Here is a 25,135-nt window from a genome sequence, read left to right as displayed (position 1 = left end):
AAGAAAGCTGGAGTAGAAATTCTCATATCAGACAAAATAGACTTTAAAATAAAGACTATTACAAGAGACAAAGAAGGACACTACATAATGATCAAAAGATCAATCCAAGAAGAAGATATAACAATTGTAAATATTTATGTACACAACATAGGAGCACCTCAATACATAAGACAAATGCTAACAGACATAAAAGGGGAAATCAACAGTAATACAATCATAGTAGGGGACTTTAAAACCCCACCTTCACCAATGGACAGATCATCCAAAATGAAAATAAATAAGGAAACACAAGCTTTAAATGATACATGAAACAAGATGGACTTAATTGATATTTATAGGACATTCCATCCAAAAACAACGAATACACTTTCTTCTCAAGTGCTCATGGAACATTCTCCAGGATAGATCATATCTTGGGTCACAAATCAAGCCATAGGAAATTTAAGAAACTTGAAATAGTATCACGTATCTTTTCTGACCAGAACGCTATGAGACTAGATATAAATTACAGGAAAAAACGGTAAAAAATACAAACAGATGGAGGCTAAAAAATATGCTACCAAATAACCAAGAGATCACTGAAGGAATCAAAGAGGAAATAAAAAAATACCTAGAAACAAATGAAAATGAAAACACGACGACCCAAAACCTATGGAATGCAGCAAAAGCAGTTCTAAGAGGGAAGTTTATAGCAAAATATAGTCCTACCTCAAGAAACAAGAAAAATGTCAAGTAAACAACCTAACCTTACACCTAAAGCAATTAGAGAAGGCAGAACAGAAAAACCCCAAAGTTAGCAGGAGGAAAGAAATCATAAAAATCAGAGCAGAAATAAATGAAAAAGAAATGAAGGAAACAATAGCAAAGACCAATAAAACTAAAAGCTGGTTCTTTGAGAAGATAAACAAAATTGATAAGCCATTAGTCAGACTCATCAAGAAAAAAAAGGGAGAAGACTCAAATCAACAGAATTAGAAATGAAAAAGGAGAAATAACAACTGACACTGCAGAAATACAAAGGATCATGAGAGATTACTACAAGCAACTCTATGCCAATAAAACGGACAACCTGGAAGAAATGGACAAATTCTTAGAAAAGCACAACCTTCCGAGACTGAACCAGGAAGAAATAGAAAATATAAACAGACCAATCACAAGCACTGAAATTAAAACTGTGATTAAAAATCTTCCAACAAACAAAAGCCCAGGACCAGATGGCTTCACAGGCAAATTCTATCAAACATTTAGAGAAGAGCTAACACCTATCCTTTTCAAACTCTTTCAAAATATAGAAGAGGAAGGAACACTCCCAAACTCATTCTATGAGGCTACCATCATCCTGATACCAAAACCAGACAAAGATGTCACAAAGAAAGAAAACTACAGGCCAATATCACTGATGAACATAGACGCAAAAATCCTCAACAAAATAGTAGCAAACAGAATCCAACAGCACATTAAAAGGAGCATACACCATGATCATCTGGGGTTTATCCCAGGAATGCAAGGATTCTTCAATATACGCAAATCAATCAATGTGATATACCATATTAAAAAATTGAAGAATAAAAACCATATGATCATCTCAATAGATGCAGAAAAAGCTTTCAACAAAATTCAACACCCATTTATCATAAAAACCCTCTAGAAAGTAGGCATAGACGGAACTTACCTCAACATAATAAAGGCCATATACAAGAAACCCACAGGCAACATTGTTCTCAATGGTGAAAAACTGAAACCATTTCCTCTAAGATCAGGAAACAAGACAAGGTTGCCCATTCTCATTGCTGTTATTCAACATAGTTTCGGAAATTTTAGCCACAGCAATCAGAGAAGAAAAAGAAATAAAAGGAATACAAATTGGAAAAGAAGAAGTAGAACTGTCACTGTTTGCAGATGACATGATATTATACTTAGAGAATCGTAACCATGCTACCAGAAAACTAATAGAGCTAATCAGTGAATTTGGTAAAGTAGCAGGATACAAAATTATTGCACAGAGATCTCTTGCATTCCTATACACTAATGATGAAAAATCTGAAAGAGAAATTAAGGAAACACTCCTATTTACCATTCAACAAAAAGAATAAAATACCTAGGAATAAACCTACCTACGGAGGCAAAAGACCTTTATGCAGAAAACTATAAGACACTGATGAAAGACATTAAAGATGACACAAATAGATGATGAGATATATCATGTTCTTGGATTGGAAGAATCAATATTGTAAAAATGACCATACCACCCAAAGCAATATACAGATTAAATGCAATCCCTATCAAACTACCAATGGCATTTTTCACAGAACTAGAACAAAAAAATTCACCATTTGTATGGAGACACAAAAGACCCCAAATAGCCAAAGCAATCTTGAGAAAGAAAAATGGAGCTGGAGGAATCAGGCTCCCTGACTTCACATTATACTGCAAAGCTACAGCAATCAAGACAGTTTGGTACTGGCACAAAAATAGAAATATAGATCAATGGAACAGGATAGAAAGCCCAGAGATAAACCCACGTACATATGGTCACCTTATCTTTGATAAAGGAGGCAAGAAATACAATGTAGAAAAGACAGCCTCTTCAATGAGTGGTGCTGGGGAAAATGGACAGTTACATGTAAAAGAATGAAATTAGAACACTCCCTAACACTGTATACAAAAATAAACTCAAAATGGGTTAAAGACCTAAATGTAAGGCCAGACACTATAAAACACTTAGAGGGAAACATAGGCAGAACACTCCGTGACATAAATCACAGCAAGATCCTTTTTGACCCACCTCCTAGAGTAATGGAAATAAAAACAAAAATAAACAAATGGGACCTAATGAAACTTCAAAGCTTTTGCACATCAAAGGAAAACATAAACAAGACAAAAAGAAAACCCACAGTATGGGAGAAAATATTTGCCAATGAAGCAACTGACAAAGGATTAATCTCCAAAATACACAAGCAGCTCATGCAGCTCAATATCCAAAAAACAAACAACCTAATCCAAAAATGGGCAGAAGACCTAAATAGACATTTCTCCAAAGAAGATATACAGATTGCCAACAAACACTTGAAAGGATGTTCAACATCACTAATCATTAGAGAAATGCAGATCAAAACTACAATGAGGTATCACCTCACACCAGTCAGAACGGCCATCATCAAAAAAACTACAAACAATAAATGCTGGAGAGGGTGTGGAGAAAAGGGAACCCTCTTGCACTGTTGGTGGGAATGTAAATTGATACAGCCACTATGGAGAACAGTATGGAGGTTCCTTAAAGAACTAAAACTAGAACTACCATATGACCCAGCAATCCCACTACTGGGCATATACCCTGAGAAAACCATAATTCAAAAGTGTCATGTGCCACAATGTTCATTGCAGCACTATTTACAATAGCCAGGCCATGGAAGCAACCTAAGTGTCCATTGACAGGTGAATGGATAAAGAAGATGTGGCACATATATACAATGGAATATTATTCAACCACATAAAGAAAGGAAATTGAGTTATTTGTAGTGAGGTGGATGGACCTAGAGTCTGTCATACAGAGTGAAGTAAGGCAGAAAGAGAAAAACAAATACCATATGCTTACACACATATATGGAATCTAAAAAAAAAAAAAGGTTCTGATGAACCTAGGGGCAGGACAGAAATAAAGACACAGACATATAGAATGGACTTGAGGACACGGGGAGTGGGAAGGGTGAGCTGGAACGAAGTGTGAGAGTAGCATTGACATATATACACTACGAAATATAAAATAGATGGCTAGTGGGAAGCAGCCGCAGGGCACAGGGAGATCAGCTCGGTGTTTTGTGACCACCTAGAGGGGTAGGATAGGGAGGGTGGGAGGGAGATGCAAGAGTGAGGGAATATGGGGATATATGTATACATGTAGCTGATTCACTTTGTTATACAGCATAAACTAACACAACATTGTAAAGCAATTATACTCCAACAAATATGTTAAAAAAAAAAGAAACAAACAATAACAAATAGTGGTTCTAAGAGATTAAAGTAAAACAACAAAGTACTCATGACCGCTCTATGACAAAGTCCAGACTCGAACTTCAGTGAGCCTAACTCCAAAATCCATGCTCTTTTCTCTTCCTATCACCCCAATTCAAAGCAGTGTTTTTCACTAATAATGAAAATCTAAACGGGGTGTAAACAATCATAAAATATGCCTTTCTCAAAATAAAAATAGCATGGGGGAGTTCATAGTGTGCCAGAGTGACAATGCAGAGTGACCCCACTCTGTCCAGTGTTCTTTTCCCAAGTGCAGGGCATTCTATTATCCATGATGGCACAGTCGCCGGCACTTTAAATGTCTGCCCACAGGCGTGGACATGGTGATCCTGGGTGGAACAGCAGCCAGGTTTTCTGATACTGTGTTGTACTAGCAGAGCCTGCCTTCTAGTAATTCCTTTCTTGCCTGTTGTGGTTTCCTACACCAGAAACTAAGTAAGAGAGACTGGCTCTTCTGCCAGGGACCCAAAGGCCAGGGGAATAAGCCCTAAGGTGGTCCTCACAAGAGTCTGCACCTTCCAAAGGTGTGGAGGAAATGGAGATGAGAGCTGGTCACTATCTCCCAGCTCACTTGTTATAAAGAAAATGTGTCATGAGATTTGGCATGTGCCCTGAGAGATGTGGTCACCCAGGACTGCCTGGGCTTGCTGGGAGTGAAATCAGAACTTGCTGCTACTCAATGATGACCTAAAGTTCTACCCAGCAAAAAACACAAACAATTAGCAAGCCTGGCCAGAAAGACAGTCATTCAGTCCTTGGGTGACTGAAGTCAGGCTCTGGGTTCTGTGCCTCTTCCTTCTCCAGCTCTGCCGAGGATGACCAAGGGAGACTGCTGTGCTGAGGGTCCCCTTGAGGATGCCTGGCCACCAGCCTGACATCCGAAGCACAACTCTGGGGATGGTTCTATAAAACATATCATTTTGTTTGCTACAAGAACATCCTGGAAGAAACTGCTTGGTACTTTATGTGTCCTCTGCTTGACAGTCCAACAGGAAATGTCTGTCGCTTTCTTTGGGCTTACCCTGAACAGCTAGTGACTTTTATCATTAGATCCTGTAAACAGATTACACACGGGTGGTAGAAAGTTCTTCAGAACTGAAATTGTAGATCACTTCCAGGCAAGCACCTAATAAGGCTTTTTAGAAAAGACATTTTGGGAGCAAATGGCATCAATGGCTTATGTTCCCTTGGCTTTTTGGGAATCACCTATTTAAAGAATTCCATCCATCTGAATTGTGTGTGTTTTTGAATATTACCTTAAATGATTTCTGGAGCATGGTGGAGATTTTACATAAATGAATCCCTCCCATGTACCATAATCGCTATAGAGTTACTTTTTAGAAGTTGCTAACAGTACTTTTTCAGACATTTCTCAACATTTGTCTCAGGTTAAAAGTGCATCACGTGAACCCTAGTTTGTTCTTCATGTTCATGTTCCATCTTTTTAGGTAGGTCCAAAGTCTGAATAAAAATTTTTAAATATAATTTTAGTTGAAGAATGTATGGAATTTTTATATTTTTTCCAATGTTTGGTATCATAAGCCATATGACAATAGAAACCTTTGTGCATAAAGCTTAGTCCTTATTCCTAATTATTTCCTTAAGATGGACATTACGTAGAAATTACTGGGTCAAAGTATATCACTGCTTTTATAAAGCTTGGCAGGAATGACCCAAGTGCTAAACAGAAAGGCTGTACCTCTGGACGCTCAGTGACAGGGTGGGGCCTGGATGGGGCTGTGTGTGTGATCCGTCCTATCACCAGTTAATTCCTATTGCCATTTTGTTGTCTTTGCTAAATCAGTAGATTAAAATGCTATCAAATTACAGCTATAGCTCCATCATATTAAAATTCCTAACACTTTCAAGTGGAACTATTTCCACTTTCCAAATGTTTTATAAGACTGAAAAAGAAAATTGGTCATCAACTTTGCAACTCATTAGCCGCAGGCTTCCTCTACATAAACAGGGACAAATTACTGCTGACAAGTTGCTCTGGGTCTCACCATCTTCCACATGACACTTTAACAAAGGTAAGACAAAGGCCATTATATGTCTAATAATGTTGCATCCCTCCAATTTTCAAATGTGGTGGATTAAACAAGGAAATTGCTCATACCCGAACTCAAATTCCTGCTGCCCCCCTCTCTAGTTGTGTGACCTTGGGCTGATTACCAAACATCTCTGAGCCTCAAGCTGTTTGTTGGTTAATGGAAATGGTGTCCCCTAGCTGGCTGGGCTGTCTGAGGACTGAAGGGCTGTCTGTGTTTGTGAAGTTGCCTGGTACACAGACACTCATTAAGAGGCCCCTCTGCTGCCTCTTCTCCTTCTAGACCAGGGGTTTATCTCACCATCCTGTCCAAGCAATTGTGCATGGGATGAAAGCATCCCATTGTCTTAGGCGATGGACCTAACTGATCCCTGCAGGATAGGAACCAGGTGTGAATCAAGGGCAATAATCCACGGGGACCGGGGGTATTTTTATTCTATGAACGGAATGGAGAACGGTAGGCCCACACAGTGCCCCCACTGTGGTGACCCCCAGCATCCTCCAGGATGTGGAACTCATTTCCATACCTGCTCTCTGCTCACAGGGCTGAACAAAGTGTTCTTGATTTCATTGCCCAGGCTTCCTTTTCCATAGATGATGACAAAGGACTAACTGTTGACCCTAAAGACATTTCTTAGCTTTTCACATACTCTCTGCATGGAGAAGGCACTGTCTCGGACACTGATGTGATGTTCACAACTCCTGTCTCCATCTATGTGTGAAACACCTTCCAGATCAATGTAGGGAAAAGGGAAGAGTGAGTACTGGAACAAAATGCCAAGGTGTGTGCACAGATCACTGATCAGAATCCTTATTGGGTTGTTATAAATCGAGACCTGTTGTCAAACAGGTTTGGGACACAATGTGCCAAAGCGTTCCTCAAAATTATGTTAGGACATGAAGCCTCTGAAGATGACTGTATCAATATTATTTTCCACTATGATTATTCTTTTAAATATAAAGTTTATTGTGAAGAATTGTAACTAAGATAGAGAAATTCCAATAACAGCTACATAAATGCATGTGCTTTTTTTTTTTTTAAACTTGGCTTTAGTGCCTTTTTTCTTTCTTTCTTTCTTTTTTGGTAATTTAAAAAATATTTTCTAAAGTCTACTTAGGCCCACCATGGAACCTGAAAAGCTATAAAGGAGTCTCTCTGACTGGTCAATTTATTGATTTACTCAGATGTAATGAATAATTCAGAATTTTTTTTTAAAAATGACTAATGATCATTTTAAATGAGAAATACTAAATTTTAACCTCAGCATTTGAAATGTTATCAAACCATACAAGAAACACTTTTAAAACGTCAAAAGCAGTGCACAATTGCAACAAAAAAGTATTCTCCTTAGATTTTTAAAATAAAATTTCTTTTAAAATAAAATTTCCCTAACTTACATTATCTGGGTCACTCTTCCAAAGATGCCCTTGATCTGTACTTCCCCGGCGGTGCAGTGGTTAAGAATCTGCCTGCCAATGCAGGGGACAGGGGTTCGATTCCTGATCCGGGAAGATCCCACATGCTGCAGGGCAACTAAGCTGGTGGGCCAGAACTACTGAGCCCACTGTCTAGAGCCCGTGAGCTGCAACTGCTGAGCCTGCACGCTTCATCAACTGATCCTGCATGCTACAACTACTGAAGCCCAAGCGCCTAGAGCCTGGACTCTGCAACAAGAGAGGCCACAACAATGAGAAGCCTGTGCACCACAACGAAGAGTAGCCCCACTCACGGCAACTAGAGAAAGCCCGCGTGCAGCAACAAAGACCCAGCGCAGCCAGAAAAAAAAACACAAAGATGCCCTTGATCTTGAATCAAAAAACAAATATAGATAAATACTATGAACCCATAGCAGCCCAAAGAAATAAGCTACATGGACATCAGTATAGGTAGGTCAAAATGTAAAAAATACCCATCACACACACGACAGAATCCTCAAACCAGCCCATCTCCTCTCGGCCCCGCCCACCCCCACCCCTGCCCCGCAGCCCAGGGCACGACTCAGTATGCTCACCGCATGGTGTAGAGCAGAGTGCCATCATCCTCCAGCCGCAGCAGCTTGTTGGGCGTGGTCATGTTGTGGGCGATGGACTTTTTCCCATTGTGGAAGAAGGTGTCTGGAGTCCAGATTTTGCTGGCAAGGAGGTTGTTGAGAGGGAGGCGCTGCATGGGCCCTTTAAACCGAAGCCTTTCGTCTTTCCAGCTTTGTCGGAAAAACACGTCTATGGTGTATTCCTAGTGCAAAGGGAGGCAACCAGGTGATAACTCACGGAGAGGAGGCCCTGGGCCAGTGCCTTCAGGGTTTAGAGTGGTCTGGGTGGGGCCGCGCCTCGTACCTACCATTTCCGTGTCAGACACCGGGCCGAAACTGGTGACGTAGATGTCCGTTCTCACCTGAGTGATACGCTCTGAAACACAGACACAGGTTCCTCACCAGGGCCCCAGCTCACAATTCAGACATAACTCAGGGTCGAGTAAAACGGTGTCAAGGAGCCTATGTGGACTTGTCTTGCCAAAAAGGCAGAGAATGTCAAATCATGCTTTAAGTAAATGTCCCTGTTAAAAATGCAAATAATGGAGAAGGACTAAACATATTCCTTTGGGAACGTATTTGCTAGAAGGTCCCTCCTTACCTAATGGAGCAGGTTCAAATGTACCACATCTAAATCAGTTAGAGCCAAGGGCACCGCACATGGCTGAAACGGCACGTGCTTCTCAGCACAAAATTAAGCCAGTTGTACCCTGAAAGCATATTTTACTATCCATTTAGTTTTATCAACTTTATAGGGTCAAAGTAAAAACTGTGATTATGGCTCTAGTGAAAAATTAAACCTGTAACATGTAACGGTGTGATGAGCACTTGCACGGAATAGTGGATTTCTGAAAAGGACTCGCATAGATGGGAGGGTATGACATTGATTATAAAGTATTTCCTAACATAGGGTAATCTCCGCTTCAGTAACACCTAAGAAGTGGTTCCTCCTGAAGTGGACCAGAATGGCCTTACCATTATCTGGGGAGAAAAGGGAGTTTGGAGGGAGACCACTTCCCCTGGCTTCTTGCATCTGGAAAATGATAATGTGCAGAAGCCTTAGCAACACCACCAATTCAAACTCCTAGCAGGGAAGCTCTTTGAGGAATTGTTTGAATCACCGGAAACATGAGCTGGATTTAAGCAAAAATTTCCCTTGGGCCTCGAGGGCCTCAGCCAAGGAGCATACACCAACCTCCGAGCCCAGGCCTCAGTCTGTTGTCATAGCCATCCAGGAGCCCATCCAAGATCCTGGTGAATATTGTGATGTTGTCATTGGTTTCATCTTTTACAGAACTGGTTGGCATTTGTGAAAAGCTTTTTAATGGAGAAACAAAAGAAAGAGTTCAAACTTGTATTAATTATTTCTTACAAATTCTTCTCAAAGTATAGAAACCAGGGAATAATATGGTGACTTGTCTTGAAGGGAGGGCATCTGAGAATGATTTCCTGTACTACCCAGGTTATTGTTTTGCATACGTAAGCCTTATTCTTGAATATCTTGAATAACCCTAATTCTTGCATAGCCAGCCAGAGAATGCTGGCTCTGGGCTGGTCACCCATCTACCTTACATGATGCTCAAAATCCATCCCTCCCAGATTCTGAAGAGCTGTTTGTGTCAATAGTGTAGCCATTTTTAAGACATATTAGTCACTGCACATAGGCTAGCAGAGCCTAACCCACTCACAGGGGATTTCAGAAGTTTGGTTTAAAAACAGAAAAACTGAGTCTTCATTTTGTTAGTGAGTCAACTGCAATGGGCTATGGGGTGTCGGGGGGGACATTAAAAGCTTTACCCAATTTGAAAGTAAGATTGGTGTGCCCAAATTTCCCTGTATCCTTAATTGGGAGCATTTGTGCTGTGAGCATTATGCCAGGACTGGAGCATATGGTGAAGGGACGACAGAGTCTGTGGGCTTCTGTACCATCAGCACTGCCAGCTGCCAGCACACTCGGCTCCAGCCAAAGCACAGGATGCAGGGAGCAGGAATTGTGAAGCCCAGGCTGAAAACCCTGGCTTTACGTGATGTCGCCTCAGAGCAGAGACTCAGGGAGCACAGTGTTCTATATGACCCAACATGTCAACTTACGATAAAACCCTGAGAAGACGGGCAGAACCTTCTAGGAGGTTCACAGGAAGAACAGTCTAGTTTGTACAATTCAGTGAAGTTATCCAGGCCTCAAAAGTGTATGTCGATGGAGCAGCTGGAAATGAGAAATGGCCCTGAGCAGATTTGGGCAAACCGAGGAAGTTATCTGGAGGGAAAGAAAGTCACAAGTCTAGAAGATGGTAACACACCTGAACATCATGGGTTCCACCTCAGGCAACCATCGCTGCTTTTTCAGAAGTGCAAATAGCAAGATATGTGTTATTACCAAGAACCTGACCTGCACATCTGGCTTGGCTTCAAGGGGAACTCAACCCAGCTAAGAGCCAGCTGTGGTCCCGAGAAGTCAGCACCCTTGGTACTTGGGAGAAGAAGAGAGGGCTCCTGGGACCTCCCTGTAGTTCCTGACTGTGGGGCCCCACTCTGCTCATGAGCTTTCTCGTCCGTGAAGTGGCTGGAATGGACGCTGAGCCCTGCCATCAGCAGGTGGATCTGAGGGCAGCACTGATGTGTACCTGCCCCACCCACTTCTCAAAAATTGGTCATTTTCACTGACTGCATCTAAACAGATCAACTATCTAATGGCCTAAAGTGACTCCCTTTTGAATGAGACACTATAAAGTTCTTTGGATCTAATTTTCCCATCACCATTAAAATGCATATTGTTGAAGCTCTAACAACCTAAAATTCAGTCCTGTTAGTATGGAGCCCACAGACACATAATTTTTTACTCTGTGACTTAGTATTTAAAAATATTGAATTCCCTTTTCTCTGACATCTATTGTAGTTTCACACTTTAGAAAGACAAAGCACTCAGCCTTGAAGACCTAATGTCAGGATGAAGGGGCTTAACACTGTCCTCCAAGTTTATGAAAGAAAGTCTGTGCACACGCCCAGTTGAACAACTATTGCTCAAACTAAATCTGACCTCAGTGTCCACTTCGCATGGTGATCATAACTCTCACCAGTTTGGTTATTCAATTCTGGGCTTGGTCCAAGTGTCCAATTTTTGGAAGGTCCCCGTTGGCTCTTTAACTTAGAAGAGAGATGAGAGCATGCACACTAGTAGAAAAGGCTTATCACTTGTATGTGGAATCTGAAAAAGCCAACTCGTAGAAACAGAGTAGAATGGTGGTAACCAGGGGCTGAGGGTGATGGAATTGGAGAGATGTTACTTAAGGTTACAAACCTGCAACTAGAAGGTAAATAAGTTCTGGGGATCTAATGCACAGCATAGTAATTATACTTAACAATACTGTGTTATAAACTTCAAAGTTACTAAGAGGCTAGATCTTAAGTGTTTCCATCACAAAAAGGAAATGATAATTATGCGACATGATAGAGGTGTCAGCTAATGCTAAGGTGGTGATCATATTGCAATATATAAATGTATCAAATCAACACACCCTAAACTTACACAATGTAATATATCAATTATATCTCAATAAAAAACGTAAAATAAAGTCACAATGAGAAAAAATAAAAGAAAAAGCATACTTTAATGTTTCAAGCACATTTTTAAAAACTGTTACATCTGTTGTGAAAATGTTCTTAAATTATATTTGCTCTGAATAGCCTTGACTGTCCGGAGATAGAGACCATGGAGATCCCACAGACCATGCAGTCCCAGTGCCTGTCTCCAGGAGCACTGCCTCCTGGACATCCTGGTACACTGCTCCACCACTGACTCAGACAAACACCATCCCACATGGCTCTGAATCCTGCTTCACAAATACCCAAATCATTGCCAAAAGTAATGGGATAGCATGCAATGTCTAAGACTTCCAAAGCTCTTCTTCCACTTTTTGGCCAAAATTTTAAAAAGAGTTCAAATATATCTACACCCATTTACACATAATTACACTTTTCTTGCAGGAATTTCAATATCTGCCATCTTTTGCTGTAACTGCTTCTTATATGTATCTGTGGACTTTTTTTTTTTTTAGAGAGGCCATGGCTGGGGATTTGCAGTGATTTCTTCTCTATTTTTACTGAAGGTAGGCCCTAAGAGGTAGGAAACGGTTTCTAAAAAAGTCCTGAAAATGCCTGTCGGGGCAGGAGTAGAGGTTCCTCTCATGAAAAACTGGGAAGTCCTCCTCAGTCCATAGATCCTCCTCAGAAACCATTCATCTGCAGCTCGTTGTTACAAAATGCACCATCTTCACTGCTACAGAGAGGAAGGTCCTTCCCCTACCACTGAAAGCAAATGACGTGCCAGCATACAGGAGACTCTCAGAGGGGTCTGGTGAACTTGCTCATGCATATCAAGTTGTATAATCTTTATAGACTGCTTCTAATATACAGAGTGACTTCAGCTTGCTTTGTTCCATTTGGGCTAGGAAAACAAAATAACACACAAAGAGTGGGCTGTGCCTTCGGTGAGCAATTCCATGCAGTGAGCAAATCCACTAGTCCTCCAGGTGGAAACACAAGATGCCCTCAGCCCTCTAAGGTGCAGAAAGCAGTCTCCATCTTGCATCTTCACTGTTCTGAGTAAAACCAAAGAGCTCTGCCGGCCCTCAGGTAAGCTGTGAGTACACAGCTGCTTCCAGGATAAGCTGAAGGCTCTGATCTCGGGGGGAGCAGATTTTGTGAGCTGAGACTAGATCCGTTATTTCTGAGAATGACCTTAGATAAAGTAGAAATGCTTGAAAAATTTGATTTCCCCTTCAGTATCAGTATTAATGAACTAGTTTCTCAGAAAATATGAACTATTTCCTTATAGTTACTGCCTGTTTTCTACAAACACATGTCACATTTAGTCTATGAAACAGTTGCAACATTTTCAGATTGATGTTCCAGAAAAGGGATCATAAAGGAAATGTAGACCTAACCACGCATGTTAAAACATCCTCATTTTTTATATCTTCCTACCCAGGTACAGGTCTATACAAAAGGCACAAGGACTCGATCCCTAAACTTGAACTCTGAGCCCCATATTCCAGACTGAGGAAGGAAGGTGGTGGTTGTGACATGGGCAGTGATACGGGTAGGACAAGATGCTCAGGGGGTGTAAGGGCTTCCTAAAAAGCTATGAGTGGTCCCTGCCAGGCTTGAGGTTCTGGGCCTTTCAGTGACTTCTGATGAGGTGGAGTGGGAAACAGACAGCCATGAAACGTGGTCCACTAATGGGTTTATTTCACCAGCAGAGTTTTCAGAACAATAAATGTGACTGACTTTAGAAAGGGTCAACTCTAGCAATTGTGCAAATTTCCCACCTGTCCCTGTGGTCTTACATCTGGTCTCTTCAAGGCGTTTGATTCTGTGACTTCTGCATTAGCCTCTTCCGGGTTTCTAGGCCCTAGAGACTCGGCTTTAATTCACCCAGGAGGAATGGGCACTGGTATTTTTTAATGTCCCCAAGTGATCTTCATGTGCAGCCATGGGGGAGAGGGACTGTTCTAAGCCTGTCTAGATTGGAAACAGAAAGGTTGCTCTCTGAGCCAGCTGCCAGAGTGACTCCAAATGACCCCAGAGAGCGTCTCTTCTCTGTCACGTCTTCAGAGAGGCTGTCGGGTTGGGCCCAGTGCTTATCTCAGCAGCTCAGCTCAACAAAGGTATTGTGGACATCAACCATGTGCCTGGCATTGTGGTGAGGACTGGTGGTGTCAGTGAGAAAGGTGGCATCCCCAACCTTGGGAACATGACTGCATCTAAAAGAATAGACCATGTTCCCAGAGGATTTCTGTAGAACATGGTTGGTGCAGGAATCTTTGCAATATGCAGGGCATTCTACGTACCCAAAGGGGAGGGATCAAGCTTTGTATGGGGTCAGAGGAGAGGAAAGCAGACCTAAGCCTTCAAGCATGAAGATCAGGTCTCAAGCCAAAGGAAGGGGTTGTGAGCAGTGGCACTAAGAATTTGGGAGATAGATTGGTATTGACATATACACACTATTATATATAAAACAGATAACTAATAAGGACCTACTGTATAGAACAGGGAACTCTACTCAATACTCTGTAATGAACTATATGGGAAAAGAATCGAAAAGAGTGGATATATGTATATTTATAACTGATTCACTTTGTTGTACAGCAGAAACTAACACAACATTGTAAATCAACTATACTCCAATAAAAATTTTAAAAAAGAAAAGAAAAGAAATACTGACATTTGCAGAGGGCACGTTGAACTCTGGTGAGAAGAGCCACGTGTGTGGCTCAAATCATGGCGCATTCATGCGACAAGCTCCACCTCTAGGATCTAGCCTGAAGGTGGTGGGAAATTCAGAGTATCTTAACAAGGTCATTTTCATTCCTTGTGGCCCCTGGGCACCTTGGGGATGATGGACTTAGAAGAGGCAAGACTGGAGGCGTAGAGACCCATTGCTCAGGTGATGGCAGAGGGTAGAGGTGGGATGAATGAGGCCATCAGCAGGGTTTCTGATGGAGAGTCGGGGAGGAATGGGGAGGGAGGAGTCTGAATACAGCAGGGCAGGGATCCCAAAAGAACTGTCTCCAAAATCAGTTACGAACACAGGGTGAAACCTGCAGTAGAATCCATGCATTACTCTGAAAGAGGAGTGAGCAAAGAGTTATACTGGTAGTCAAATCTAAGAGTCTTTTTCTTTTTGAGGAAATTTTACTCCAATGTATCTTTTCTATCAGTATTACAATCTCTACTAGTAATAATAACACTATGAGGTAGAGTCCATCTTTAAAGGTGCTTCATTTTACCAAGTGATGTCTGATGACGTCTCCTTATTTCAGTAATTTAAAGGGTTCAAGTTCAAGTTCAAGTTATGTCATCATTTCTGGGGAAGAAAAATCTTTTGTCTCGTACCACGAATGGTGCTATTGATGGTAATGTGTGATGCATTTCTTGTGATGTTATCTCTGCTTATGCTGACAGCCATTTTTTGATTTCCATAAAATAGGATAGGTACTTGTATCTGCAGACCAGCTTTAACCTGAACTTACTTTGGGACTGGAACAGAATTGCTTTTAAGCAGCAGCTTATCTGTTTTCTTGAATAGCATTTCTTTCTGCATTTTTTTCTTCAGTATTTAATTACTTCTGAGAAATGTATCTTCAGTTTATTTGCTTGTTACTTTAAGCTCACTAAATAAGTACCTCTAAATGGCACGGTTTTGTGAAGTTTTCCTCAAATTTCCATTGCACGCCACTTTAGCTAACCATGTTAAAAAATATGCAAAATTAAAAAAAAAAAAAAAAAAAAAACATGGTGGATATAGCCAGACATGAAAGTCAACCCCGAGTTTCCAAATAAGAGTTGTTCCCTCTTATGGTGGAAAACATGGATTGACATGTGTGCTTTATATGGATAAAGTCATGGCCATAAAACATTATGCCAGAACTCTTAGATGGCACCCCTATCAAAGGTGCCCCTGGTCCTGCCTGTCAGCTCCCTAGACAGTGCTCAAGTCCACCCTACCCCTGTCTGCCACCCTCCATGTAGACGCTCCACTCCTGTCCCCAACCACTGCAGCCTGGTTCAGAATCCTACCTCCTGCAAGGTGCAACCCAGGTCCTGGTCTTGCAGGCCACACCCCCTTCATCTGACTCTGCCCACTTCCCTAGACTCAGCCCCTTCTCTTCCCCCAGCCACACTGGGTGCCCCACATACATGATTATAAAACACATGAATCATACTGGTGCTTATCACACATGGGTCTCCCTCCCCCCAAACATTCCTATCAGTAATTACATCAGGTCTTTAAAAAGTCTTTCATTCACCCTATATCCCCTCCCAGCTATTGTTCCATCCTTAGCCTCTCTTCTCATCAAAACTCACTGGAGTTTTCTGCTCAAAGGTCTCTGCTGTCTCTCTGCCCTTCTCTTGCCCCACTCCACTCGGGCTTTGCCCAACTGCTTCCCAGTGAAAGCTCTCTTCTGGCCGCTCCTCCACACTGCCAAACCCAAAGGTCCAGTCTCAGCCCTCAGCTGACCCCTTCTTACAACACTTCTCCGCTCAGTCGCAGGACATGACTCTCTTTCTTCTTCTTATCTTCACTGGCCTCTTCTCCTCAGTCTTGCTTGCCCGCTTCTTACCTTCCTGACCTTAAACGCTGGAGTGTTCCAGGGCTGTCCGGGGACCCTTTTTCAGTCTACACTCAATCTCTGATTGATCTCATTCAATCTATGGCTTTAAATGTCTCTCTCAAGTTCATGTCTCCATCCCCAATCTCTTTCTCTCTGACTCCGGACCTGTATGTCCAACAGCCTGCCTGGCCACTTGGATATCTAACAAGCATCTCACAGGTCCAAGACGGCACTCATGATTCTCTATAGCCTCTTCTCCTACTGTCCCCACCAGCTCAACAACAGCCAATTGAATCCATCACGTTTTCAGGTCAAGCACTGGGGAGATCATTCCTGACTCCTCTTCTTTCACGTTCACATCAGCCCATCAACAGATCCTGCTGGCTGAAATGCCCCTCCCCTGGGTTGTTGCATTTGCCTCTTAACTTCCTCCCTGGTCCCTCCTTTACTAAGCCTCCCCACCTTAGACTCTTAGTGTATTCTCCACTCGGCAGCCAGAGTTAGCTTTAACGTTTGTCATTCTACGGTCACATCTCAATGGGCTCATATTTCACTCTTCAACAGCCAACTGCTCGTCCTGATACTACCTAGCATGGCCTACAAGGTCTTTCATGATCTGACAGTCCCAACTGCTTCTCTGGTCCTGCCTCCCACCAACCTTCCCCTTCCTCACTCTGCTTCCTCATCACCCTGCATCTGCTGCTTCTCTCACCTGTCCAGTCATCTCCATGAAGGGCACTGCTCACATGCTCACTTTCTTTAGACATCTGCTTGAGCACTTCTCTCCAGCACACTCACTACCTCCTACTCTGATCACTCTTCTCAGCAATCCTTGTGACCCAACTGACAAGTACATGTTTACTGCACACTAGAAGGAGCCCTCCTGGAAGGCAGGCTCTACTCTGCCCACCACAGAGTCTCAGCACCTAGAACAGTGCCTGGCACGTAGGAAGGACTCAATAAACACTGATGCAGCCACAGGGCACCATACTGCAGGATGCCCACATCCTGATCCCCAGAACCTGTGACTGTGAATGTGCTCCTTCACATGGCAAGGGAGACTCTGCTGACATGACTTTGCCGTGCCCACCCCATGGGTCTAGTAAACCTCAGGGTCTCCTGGTCACAACACCCAGGACAGTTAGCCTGGACTTAGCACTCCCTTCCTACCTGGCCATGTTTCAGCATTTAGCACTCATTCAGCAATTTATCCTTCTCATCAACCCTGTGACATAGGATCCATTATTAACTCCACCTGGAGATTAGGAAACTGAGTTGCAGGCAGGCTTAGTAATTCTGCTGCCACACAGAGCAGCTTCACTGTCCTCTGTCAAAATGACACCTACATCCCTGAAATAGGAACCAAATTGATTATGGAGTGATGGCCCAATTTTTTGTGTTGTTGTTAAAACTGAAAATGAACTGGTCCTGGGTTTCATTTATTTTTAGGTTTGCCTTTTGACCTTGAAATAAATTGTTAAATAAATACAAATAAAACAGAATTTTCAATGAACTGCTAAAGCCAGTTTCATAGTATATCTTAATTTTCCTATAATATGGTTCCCTCTCTGCAACATTATATTTCATAGTACATATTTTGTATTTGATTTTATTCAGGCTACGATAAACCAACTTTAGAGCAGTGTTATTTGAGTTCTAGGTTAGGAAATTTCAAAGTATAGATTTTCCCCCATTCTATCCCTTTTCATTGCACCTTAAATATCCAGACATTCTGGAAAAGGTCCTGCATGGAGGGTGCTAGCCCAGGCCCTGAGCCTGGAGATGGATCCTGACTTTTCCACTTTCCAATGATGAAACTTAGACGTGTTTCTCTGTGTTCTATCACCTGAACTCTTTATACCTACAAAGTGAGGGTTTTGTGAAAATTAAACAGTACATTTTTTTGAAAATGCATTCTGGAAATGAAGGAGAAATACTGATGTAAACACTGATAATTATTGTTGCTGCCACCATAGTTCTATGATAAGATTTTTCTACTTTTGATTCTAATATTTTCCTTTGAAATTTCACACCAATTAAAATATGCATGTTATGCAATTGCACCTTTGTAAAAAACCAAAAGCCCACATTCTCCTTCTCCCCTTGAACCAAGCCAGTGACTCATCTTGGAACTGACGGCCAGACAGGGCCAGCTGGGTCGACTCTGGCTGACTGTCCTTCTAAGCTTTGTCTTAGCTCACTGCCTGTTGGCATGATAAACCTGCTAAGAGTTTCTTCTACAAAGTGTGTAATTTGGAAGTATTTTCTTTTGGTGCCTTAAAAAATATTGGGCATTACTCTGTAGCAGGATCTTAGTCACCTAAAATGTTTACTATATGTGAGATCTCTGGCCATCTCTACAGCCTCCACTTAGACGCTCTCTCACCTGTGTGTGTCCTAACTGCTTCACAGCACTTCTCTGTGTTTTTACAATTGTTACGATGACTTTTTGTCCTGGGTCTTGTGAACCAGCAGCTACAGGCAGGAAGAACTTGCCATCTGGGGATTCACAAGAGAGAACTTGCCATTTAAAAAGACATTGTGAGTACTTAAATGACTCAGAGAGAGTATACTTTCTGCTCTAGTTAAAAGAAGAGAACTGTCCTTGAGAACGTGTATGAACAAGCCCTCTTCATGAAACCAAAGGTCCCGGTTAGCACACTTGTGTAGACAGATAAAGAAGAACCTTATCTGTTCCTGTTCTTAAGCTACTTCTACAAGAATCTGCCTATAATTGCCAATTATAAAATACTTTTCCAAAGTCTATTTGAATTGTAGCTCCCATGTGATAAAATTCTAATGCATTTTTAATTTTCCAATAGATAAACCTCTAAAAAATGTTTAATACTATTAAATGAATCGAATCAGATTTTACCTTATCATTGAGTTGATAATCCTCAAATTTATCTTACAATTATCACTGGTCAATCAAGTCTGATAAAGTATGATTTTTCAAATGATGATAAACTAATTCCAGATTAAATTTAATATTATGTATTTTGACATTACATTGATTCAGACATTGTTTCTGTGCTAGTTTTTTTTTTACCATGTACATTTGATTACTGGTCTCATTAAAATAATTATAATACCTCAAATTATAATGTCTCTACACGTGACATTGCATAAGGCTGACAGTCAAATAGGCCTCTGTTCTGTTACACACTTGACTCATGCTCTGTTATATAACTTAAAACTAACGGAAGAATTACAAAGGTTACTGAAAATGAGCTACTGGTGGCTCTGATCAAATTTAGAAAACAAAAGGGAGAAGGAGAAGAAATGAGACTCATATATTTTCAAAGCAATTTCACATTATCTTATATAATCACCAAATACATTTTACTTATCACATTTATAAATTTCCTGATTGCCAAATCCACATGCTTTTCACAAACACTGGGTATAACTTTGTACTGCACAAAAGCACACATGTACTTGCCTCTTTCCTTCTGCTCCCTGACTGGTTTCCTCTCACCCTCTTAACCCTCCACCAGTTGTCTGGTTTCCTTTACGTATTTACAGGCATCAGCATTTCTCTTGTCCCACAATGTTCAGATTAAGGCCTTACATGCTTCCCCGTTCACCTTTCTTTAGAACCAAATCACATAAACTCTTTCTTTGGGGGAAATAACAGAGCTTACCCAAACTCTTTTTTTCCTGTAATTTCAGAACGGAAAACTCTCTCTACTCCAATGCAGAGAATATCTTTCAAAATTATGTCCCCTTCCTCTATAGATCAGTCTGACTTACACCTTTCCTGCAAACCACGTGAAATCAAGAGAGAAGCCTCAGGACCACCCGGCAGGTTCACTCTGAGGAGGGCTGAGGACGGAACTCCAGCATGACCAGCTTGGCGAACTTCCCCAGTTAGCCATCCTTTACTCTTGCCTTCCTGACCATAAGACAGGGCTAATGATGCTTAGCTCATAAGGCTCCTCCTAGGGTTTATCTAAAACAGACAACATAACAAATATGCACTCTATATTTGTGATAGCTATTATTTTGTCAAGATTTTAAGCCAAATAAGTGTTCTGAAACTTTCTTTGCAATTTGACAAAATTATTCTTAAGTTCATTTATAGTAATAAGCAAGTGAAAGGAGCCTTGTATAAGAAGGAAAATAAATAGGAACTTGTGCCCCCAGATGTCAAGATGTCTTCTGTTGAAAACCACACCCTGTTGGGCTTCCTGCTTTGCTGCAGATCCTGGTCCTCAGAAGCAACTGGACATGCAGGACCAAGAGCTAAAAGTACTCAGGGGAGCTGACGTAAAATCGCACTTACAGGAAGATCTTCTAATAGAAATGATCTCAAATACTTAAAACAATTGTAAGCCAAATATGTTCACTGTAGGAAAATGCAATAACAGCACAATCGGAAACAATGTAAACACCCCAAATTAGGGAAGTAGCCCATGATGAAGCATTTATGCACTGTAATAATATTCATCCATTTTAAATCACACATTTCAAAGAGTTTGTAGTAACAAAGTATTGGCTTGAAGAAAGCACAAAAATACAAAACTGAAGGCACAGTATGATCTCAACTGTATAAAGCTAGGCATAGAAGCAAGGGGAAGAAAACACACCAAAATATGAAGAATGATTGTTTCTGTGTGGTGGAATTAAGGATGTTTTCTTTTTCACATACTATTCCGTGTCTCACGCATTTTCTGCAGTCAGTAGGTATCATTTTGGGATGCACTATTGACCTTATATCTAATACCTTCGTGACTACAGAATGCAGATTCACAAAAATATATCTGACCAAAATCTTAGGAAAAAATACATGTTCTCAATCCTAGCCTATTTCTTACCTCTGAAATACTGCTAAATATATGCGATATATATATAGTAAGCAAATTGACTACCTAATGTATTAACTTGGAAATTTAAATATTGTGTATGATTTCACTTCTAAACACACTTCTCATGCAGAGATATGTAGGAACATCATGGTTAAATCCTATAAGGTTTAGCAGCAGGGAGAGCCCTTGGAAAGGAAGACATTCACTGAACAGATAAGGAAACCAAAGGCACAGGTAGGGAAATACACACTCAAGACAAGCAGCAAGGCAAGAATAACAACTAATGCTCTTTCCCAAGGGAATACACTGAATGGCTAAGAGGCACGTCCCACAGGCATGGTTAGTGTGCACATTCTTCACGGTGCTGAGGGCTGGACTAGTCCCTGACGGACCTGGTACACAGCCCCACTGCCGTCATGTACCAGCCACACACCTGTGGATGGTCACAAGCCTCTCTCTCTCTCTCTGTTTCCTCCTCTGTACATACCTGGGAATGTCAAAAGAACAGAAAATGTCCAGAGGACAAAGAGAGAAGGTCATGGACTTGGAAGGGTCCTCCTTCCTGCCAACTAGTAGGGATCTGTTGCAGATTCACTGTGCCCTGAAGATCCCTCCATGTTTCACACAAGTGCAACCTCCACAGCTGATTTTCACAGAAGGGGTGCTTGGCGACTTTTGTCCTAAAATTTAACTTCTTAATTATACTCCACCAACTTCAAGTGACAATACTTTTGATCAGCCAGAACAATTTGGGGAAGAAGAGGAAAGGAATTGATAACGCCAAATGCCTGGGTGTCCTGCAGATCTTCAGGCACATGTAGTTTCTGGTATCTGCCTCTGCATTCAGATGGCCACAGTTCAAGGCCTATGGCTCAAGCCAGGACCACTGCAAGTCCTTGTCAGTGCCGCCTAGTGTGGGCCTGGCTTTAAAGGCAAATTCCTTTGCATAATGGCACCAAGGAGGGCAATCAGAATGTTGATCATTGCCTTGTCTAACAAGCAATAAATGTCCTTTATGCAGTTCAACTTCTGAATCGTGCTTTAACCTGAGTGGAAGGAAACACAGCCGACTCTGAAACCATCTTCTCCTTCCACTTTTGAAAACATAATCTGCCTCTTTTCTCTGATTCACTTCAGAGACCCCACACTTGGAATAAAGGAATAAAGTGCCTTTATTCCAAGTGCCTTGCTCAGGAATAAAGTGTGGGGTAGGGCAAGGACTCTTTTATTTATTTACAACAAGTTCAAGGGTGTGGGACTGTAAAGGTGCCCAGCGAGGGTTTGCTAATATACTGCTCAGCAAAGTTTCTGAAAGGCACTTGTGCCCCGAAAATCGTAAAATCAAAGCATAGATGATAACTTACCCAAAGTGACTGGCTAAGTTCATGGAAATACAAAACAGAAGGAGGTTTTTGATCATGATAAAGCTAGAGAACATTCCATTGTCCATTCCCAATAAGAATAATAGCTGAAGCTGATGAATTTGGAAGAATAACTGTTCCTTTCTCAACCTTGATCTTGAAGCTGAAAGGGGGAAAAATATATAAACATGAATGTTTCTGTGACGCAGTTCCTGGAATCAAGTCACACTGCTAACACACACAGTTCAGAAAGAAAGGAGCCTGGCTGTCCTTGTCCAGCACGGCTCCACATCAGGAGTTATCTGTGTTCACTGACCTTTTTATTGGGGCATAAAAAGAAATTACAGTAGGCTTAATTTTCACTTTTACTCAAGGTGCAGAACCATTCCCCTAATTTATTTTTTCCCATGCCTCAAATACTTTGTTTTATTTTTACCATGTTATCAAATGACCCATTAGTCCTATTATTAGATTCAATGCCTGAAGTTACCTAACTGTATTTTGCATCTGTCAAATCCACAAGTGGAATACTTTTACCTCTCTGAAATATTTGCCACGCATTCAAAGTCAGCAAGCTACTCCTTGTTCTGCAAGGTGCTGAGAGAAAGTATGTGGAAAGAGGGGGAAAAAGGCACATTTAAGAAACAAGTCTTCTACAAGATCACGATAATATAAGAACTGCTTATAAGGGAGGGTTGCCACTTTCTCAGCAATCTGTCCCCATGACTGAAGAACTTAATAATCACTGCATTTGGGAAAGTCTCTTGGCTCTGGGCTCTGTGCTGGGCCCTAATTAATGCATTTGAAATCCAAGCAGGCACAATCCCTGGGCTCTGCAACTAACCTTAGCGAAGGCATATATTTCTCAATATGCGCATAACGCAAATAGATGCGCATCCTATAGGAGCACCGCGTGTTCAAAAGAAACATTTTCCCGAGGCGACCCCAGGCCAACTCCGGAAAAGGGAAATACACAACAGGTACTTCCACCTCAGAAGCCAAGGCCTTCGAGTCGAGAAAGGCAGGGCGGGGGTCGCCTGGGCGCGTCCCGGGGTTTGTCGCCAAACCCGGGCCAGAGTCCCGGCGGCGAGCAGGCGGCGCTGCATGCGGGAAACCGGGGCGGCGCCTCCTGCTGCCCTCAGCCTGGAGCCGGGACCCCCAAAGAGAGGCTGCGCTCCCACGGTCCCGGGACCGCCGCGGGGGCTCGCGGGAGCTGGTGGGCGCGGGGGTGGCACTGCGGAGGCGAAGCCTCCGCCGGCTTGGTGCTCGCGGCCCGGCAGGGTCGGCCTCCTGCCCGGTCCGCAGCGGCGCGCCCAGCGCCAAACGCTCGCCGACCCTCCCCGGCTAGCTTCTGGCCCCAGCAGACCTGCCCGGCTCCTGCCCGGGGTCCGAGCTGAGCGTCCTGCCGGGCGGCGCTTTCTTTCTCGGAGAAGAGCGCGCGGTGCAGTGCCGGCTTGGTGTCCCTCGGCCTCGAGCAGCCCGCGCGACCCGCCCGCGCCCCCCGCCGCCAAGCCGGCGCCCACCCTGCAGGAAGCTCCTGGACGCCGCGCGCCTCGAAGGCCTGGGGCCGGCGGGGCCCTCCGGATCGGCGATCTCGCCCGTCGGCTCCAGTGACGGCGGCGTTTGCCGCACGCCCCAATTCCTACCGGCGAGCCCGTGGGCACTGAGCCCTGGTGTCCCGTCCCGCGGGGCTGCGCCGCTCTGGACCCCCCTGACCTCCCGCGCTGGCTATGCCTCCGCAGTCGCCGGGGGAAAGTTTGCGCTCCCGGCCGCCCGTGGCTCCCCGCCTGTCTTCACCTGCCTTCCCAAGACAGGCAGCCCCGAGGATAGTGGTGCGGACCGAGCCGGGGCCGCCCGTCCTCTCGCCCTCGCCCGCAGCTTCTTACCCCACTTCCCCGGTCCCGCGCGCCCGGGCTTACCCTGCGCGCCGGCCCGGGAAGGCAAGCCGTCGGCGAGGGTGCATCCTCCTCCTCCTCCTCCGCCTGCTCTCAACCGGCTGGCAAGAGCGGAAGGCCAGTGCGGCGTCACCGCCCCATGCCGCCAGCGCGAACTTCCCCACTCCTCCCGGGCCGAAAGGCTCCGGTGCCCCCTGCGCTCCCGCCGCCGCCCTGCGGCTCCGCTCCGCGACCGAGGCCGCGCTCTGCCCTGCTGCAGATTCCGCCCCCCCCACCTGCGTCCCCAGTGCACTCGCGCGCTCGCTCTCACCTCGCCCGAGCGCCACATGTCGTCTCCGGCTTTGGGGAACGTTCCTCTGCAGAGGCGCTCCGGTAGAGGCCGCCAGACTCTCACCAAATGCGCCCTCGCCTCGGGCCGGCTCAGCGGAGGGGGAGGGCTCCGAGTCCGCGGCTGGGCCAGGTTTGGGATAGGCCACATTTCCGATGAAGTTTCTTGGTAGCCTGCGGGAGAATATCGATGCCTCCTGTAATAAGCACCGGTCCCTCTTTTCAGAGCTGAGATGGAAAGGGAGTGTCAGCAGGCAGCCGCCGGAGGCCGTTTCTCTGAGAGCTTTCCTGCTCCAGGGCCAGCCCTGAGCACCTTACTGTCCTGGCCTCAGTCTTCCCTCAGTCCTTCACTCAGGCCTCTGTGTCCGCATCTGCTCCTCGCTTTAGAAAGAAGCTAGCTTGTGAGGCTACTTTTTAAAATCTGTAATTCATTGCTACGGGAAGGAAAGTCAGAGTAAAATTGGATTAATTAGAATTAAACACTTACCTAATTGCAGTATACATTTGGGCGTTTTAGG

The 25,135-nt window shown here is 43.4% G+C and overlaps 1 protein-coding gene across 6 annotated transcripts in view; it reads right to left on the bottom strand.

Annotated features, from left to right (window-relative positions):
• Window positions 1-24,876, bottom strand: part of GABRA5 (gamma-aminobutyric acid type A receptor subunit alpha5) — a 96,010-nt gene extending 71,134 nt beyond the window's left edge. Inside the window, exons 1-6 of one of the 6 annotated variants that reach the window (XM_082450215.1) lie at window positions 24,601-24,876; window positions 22,933-22,992; window positions 22,399-22,558; window positions 9,308-9,429; window positions 8,421-8,488; window positions 8,095-8,315 (exon numbers count right to left, since the gene is read on the bottom strand). In XM_082450215.1, coding sequence (XP_082306341.1) covers window positions 8,095-8,315; window positions 8,421-8,488; window positions 9,308-9,429; window positions 22,399-22,484 — 497 coding nt within the window. In that variant the 5' untranslated portion in view covers window positions 22,485-22,558; window positions 22,933-22,992; window positions 24,601-24,876. Of the gene's footprint in view, window positions 1-8,094; window positions 8,316-8,420; window positions 8,489-9,307; window positions 9,430-10,203; window positions 10,370-22,398; window positions 22,559-22,932; window positions 23,625-24,281; window positions 24,519-24,600 lie in introns of those variants that run through there. The other 5 variants (XM_082450216.1, XM_082450218.1, XM_082450217.1 and 2 more) reach the window with 5 other exon arrangements.
• Between the last annotated feature and the right edge of the window lie 259 nt (window positions 24,877-25,135).

The sequence above is a fragment of the Balaenoptera physalus genome (genome assembly GCF_965194825.1).
Source record: "Balaenoptera physalus genome assembly, chromosome: 2".
Lineage (NCBI taxonomy): Eukaryota > Metazoa > Chordata > Mammalia > Artiodactyla > Balaenopteridae > Balaenoptera > Balaenoptera physalus.
This window is presented reverse-complemented; position numbering and strand designations above follow the sequence as displayed.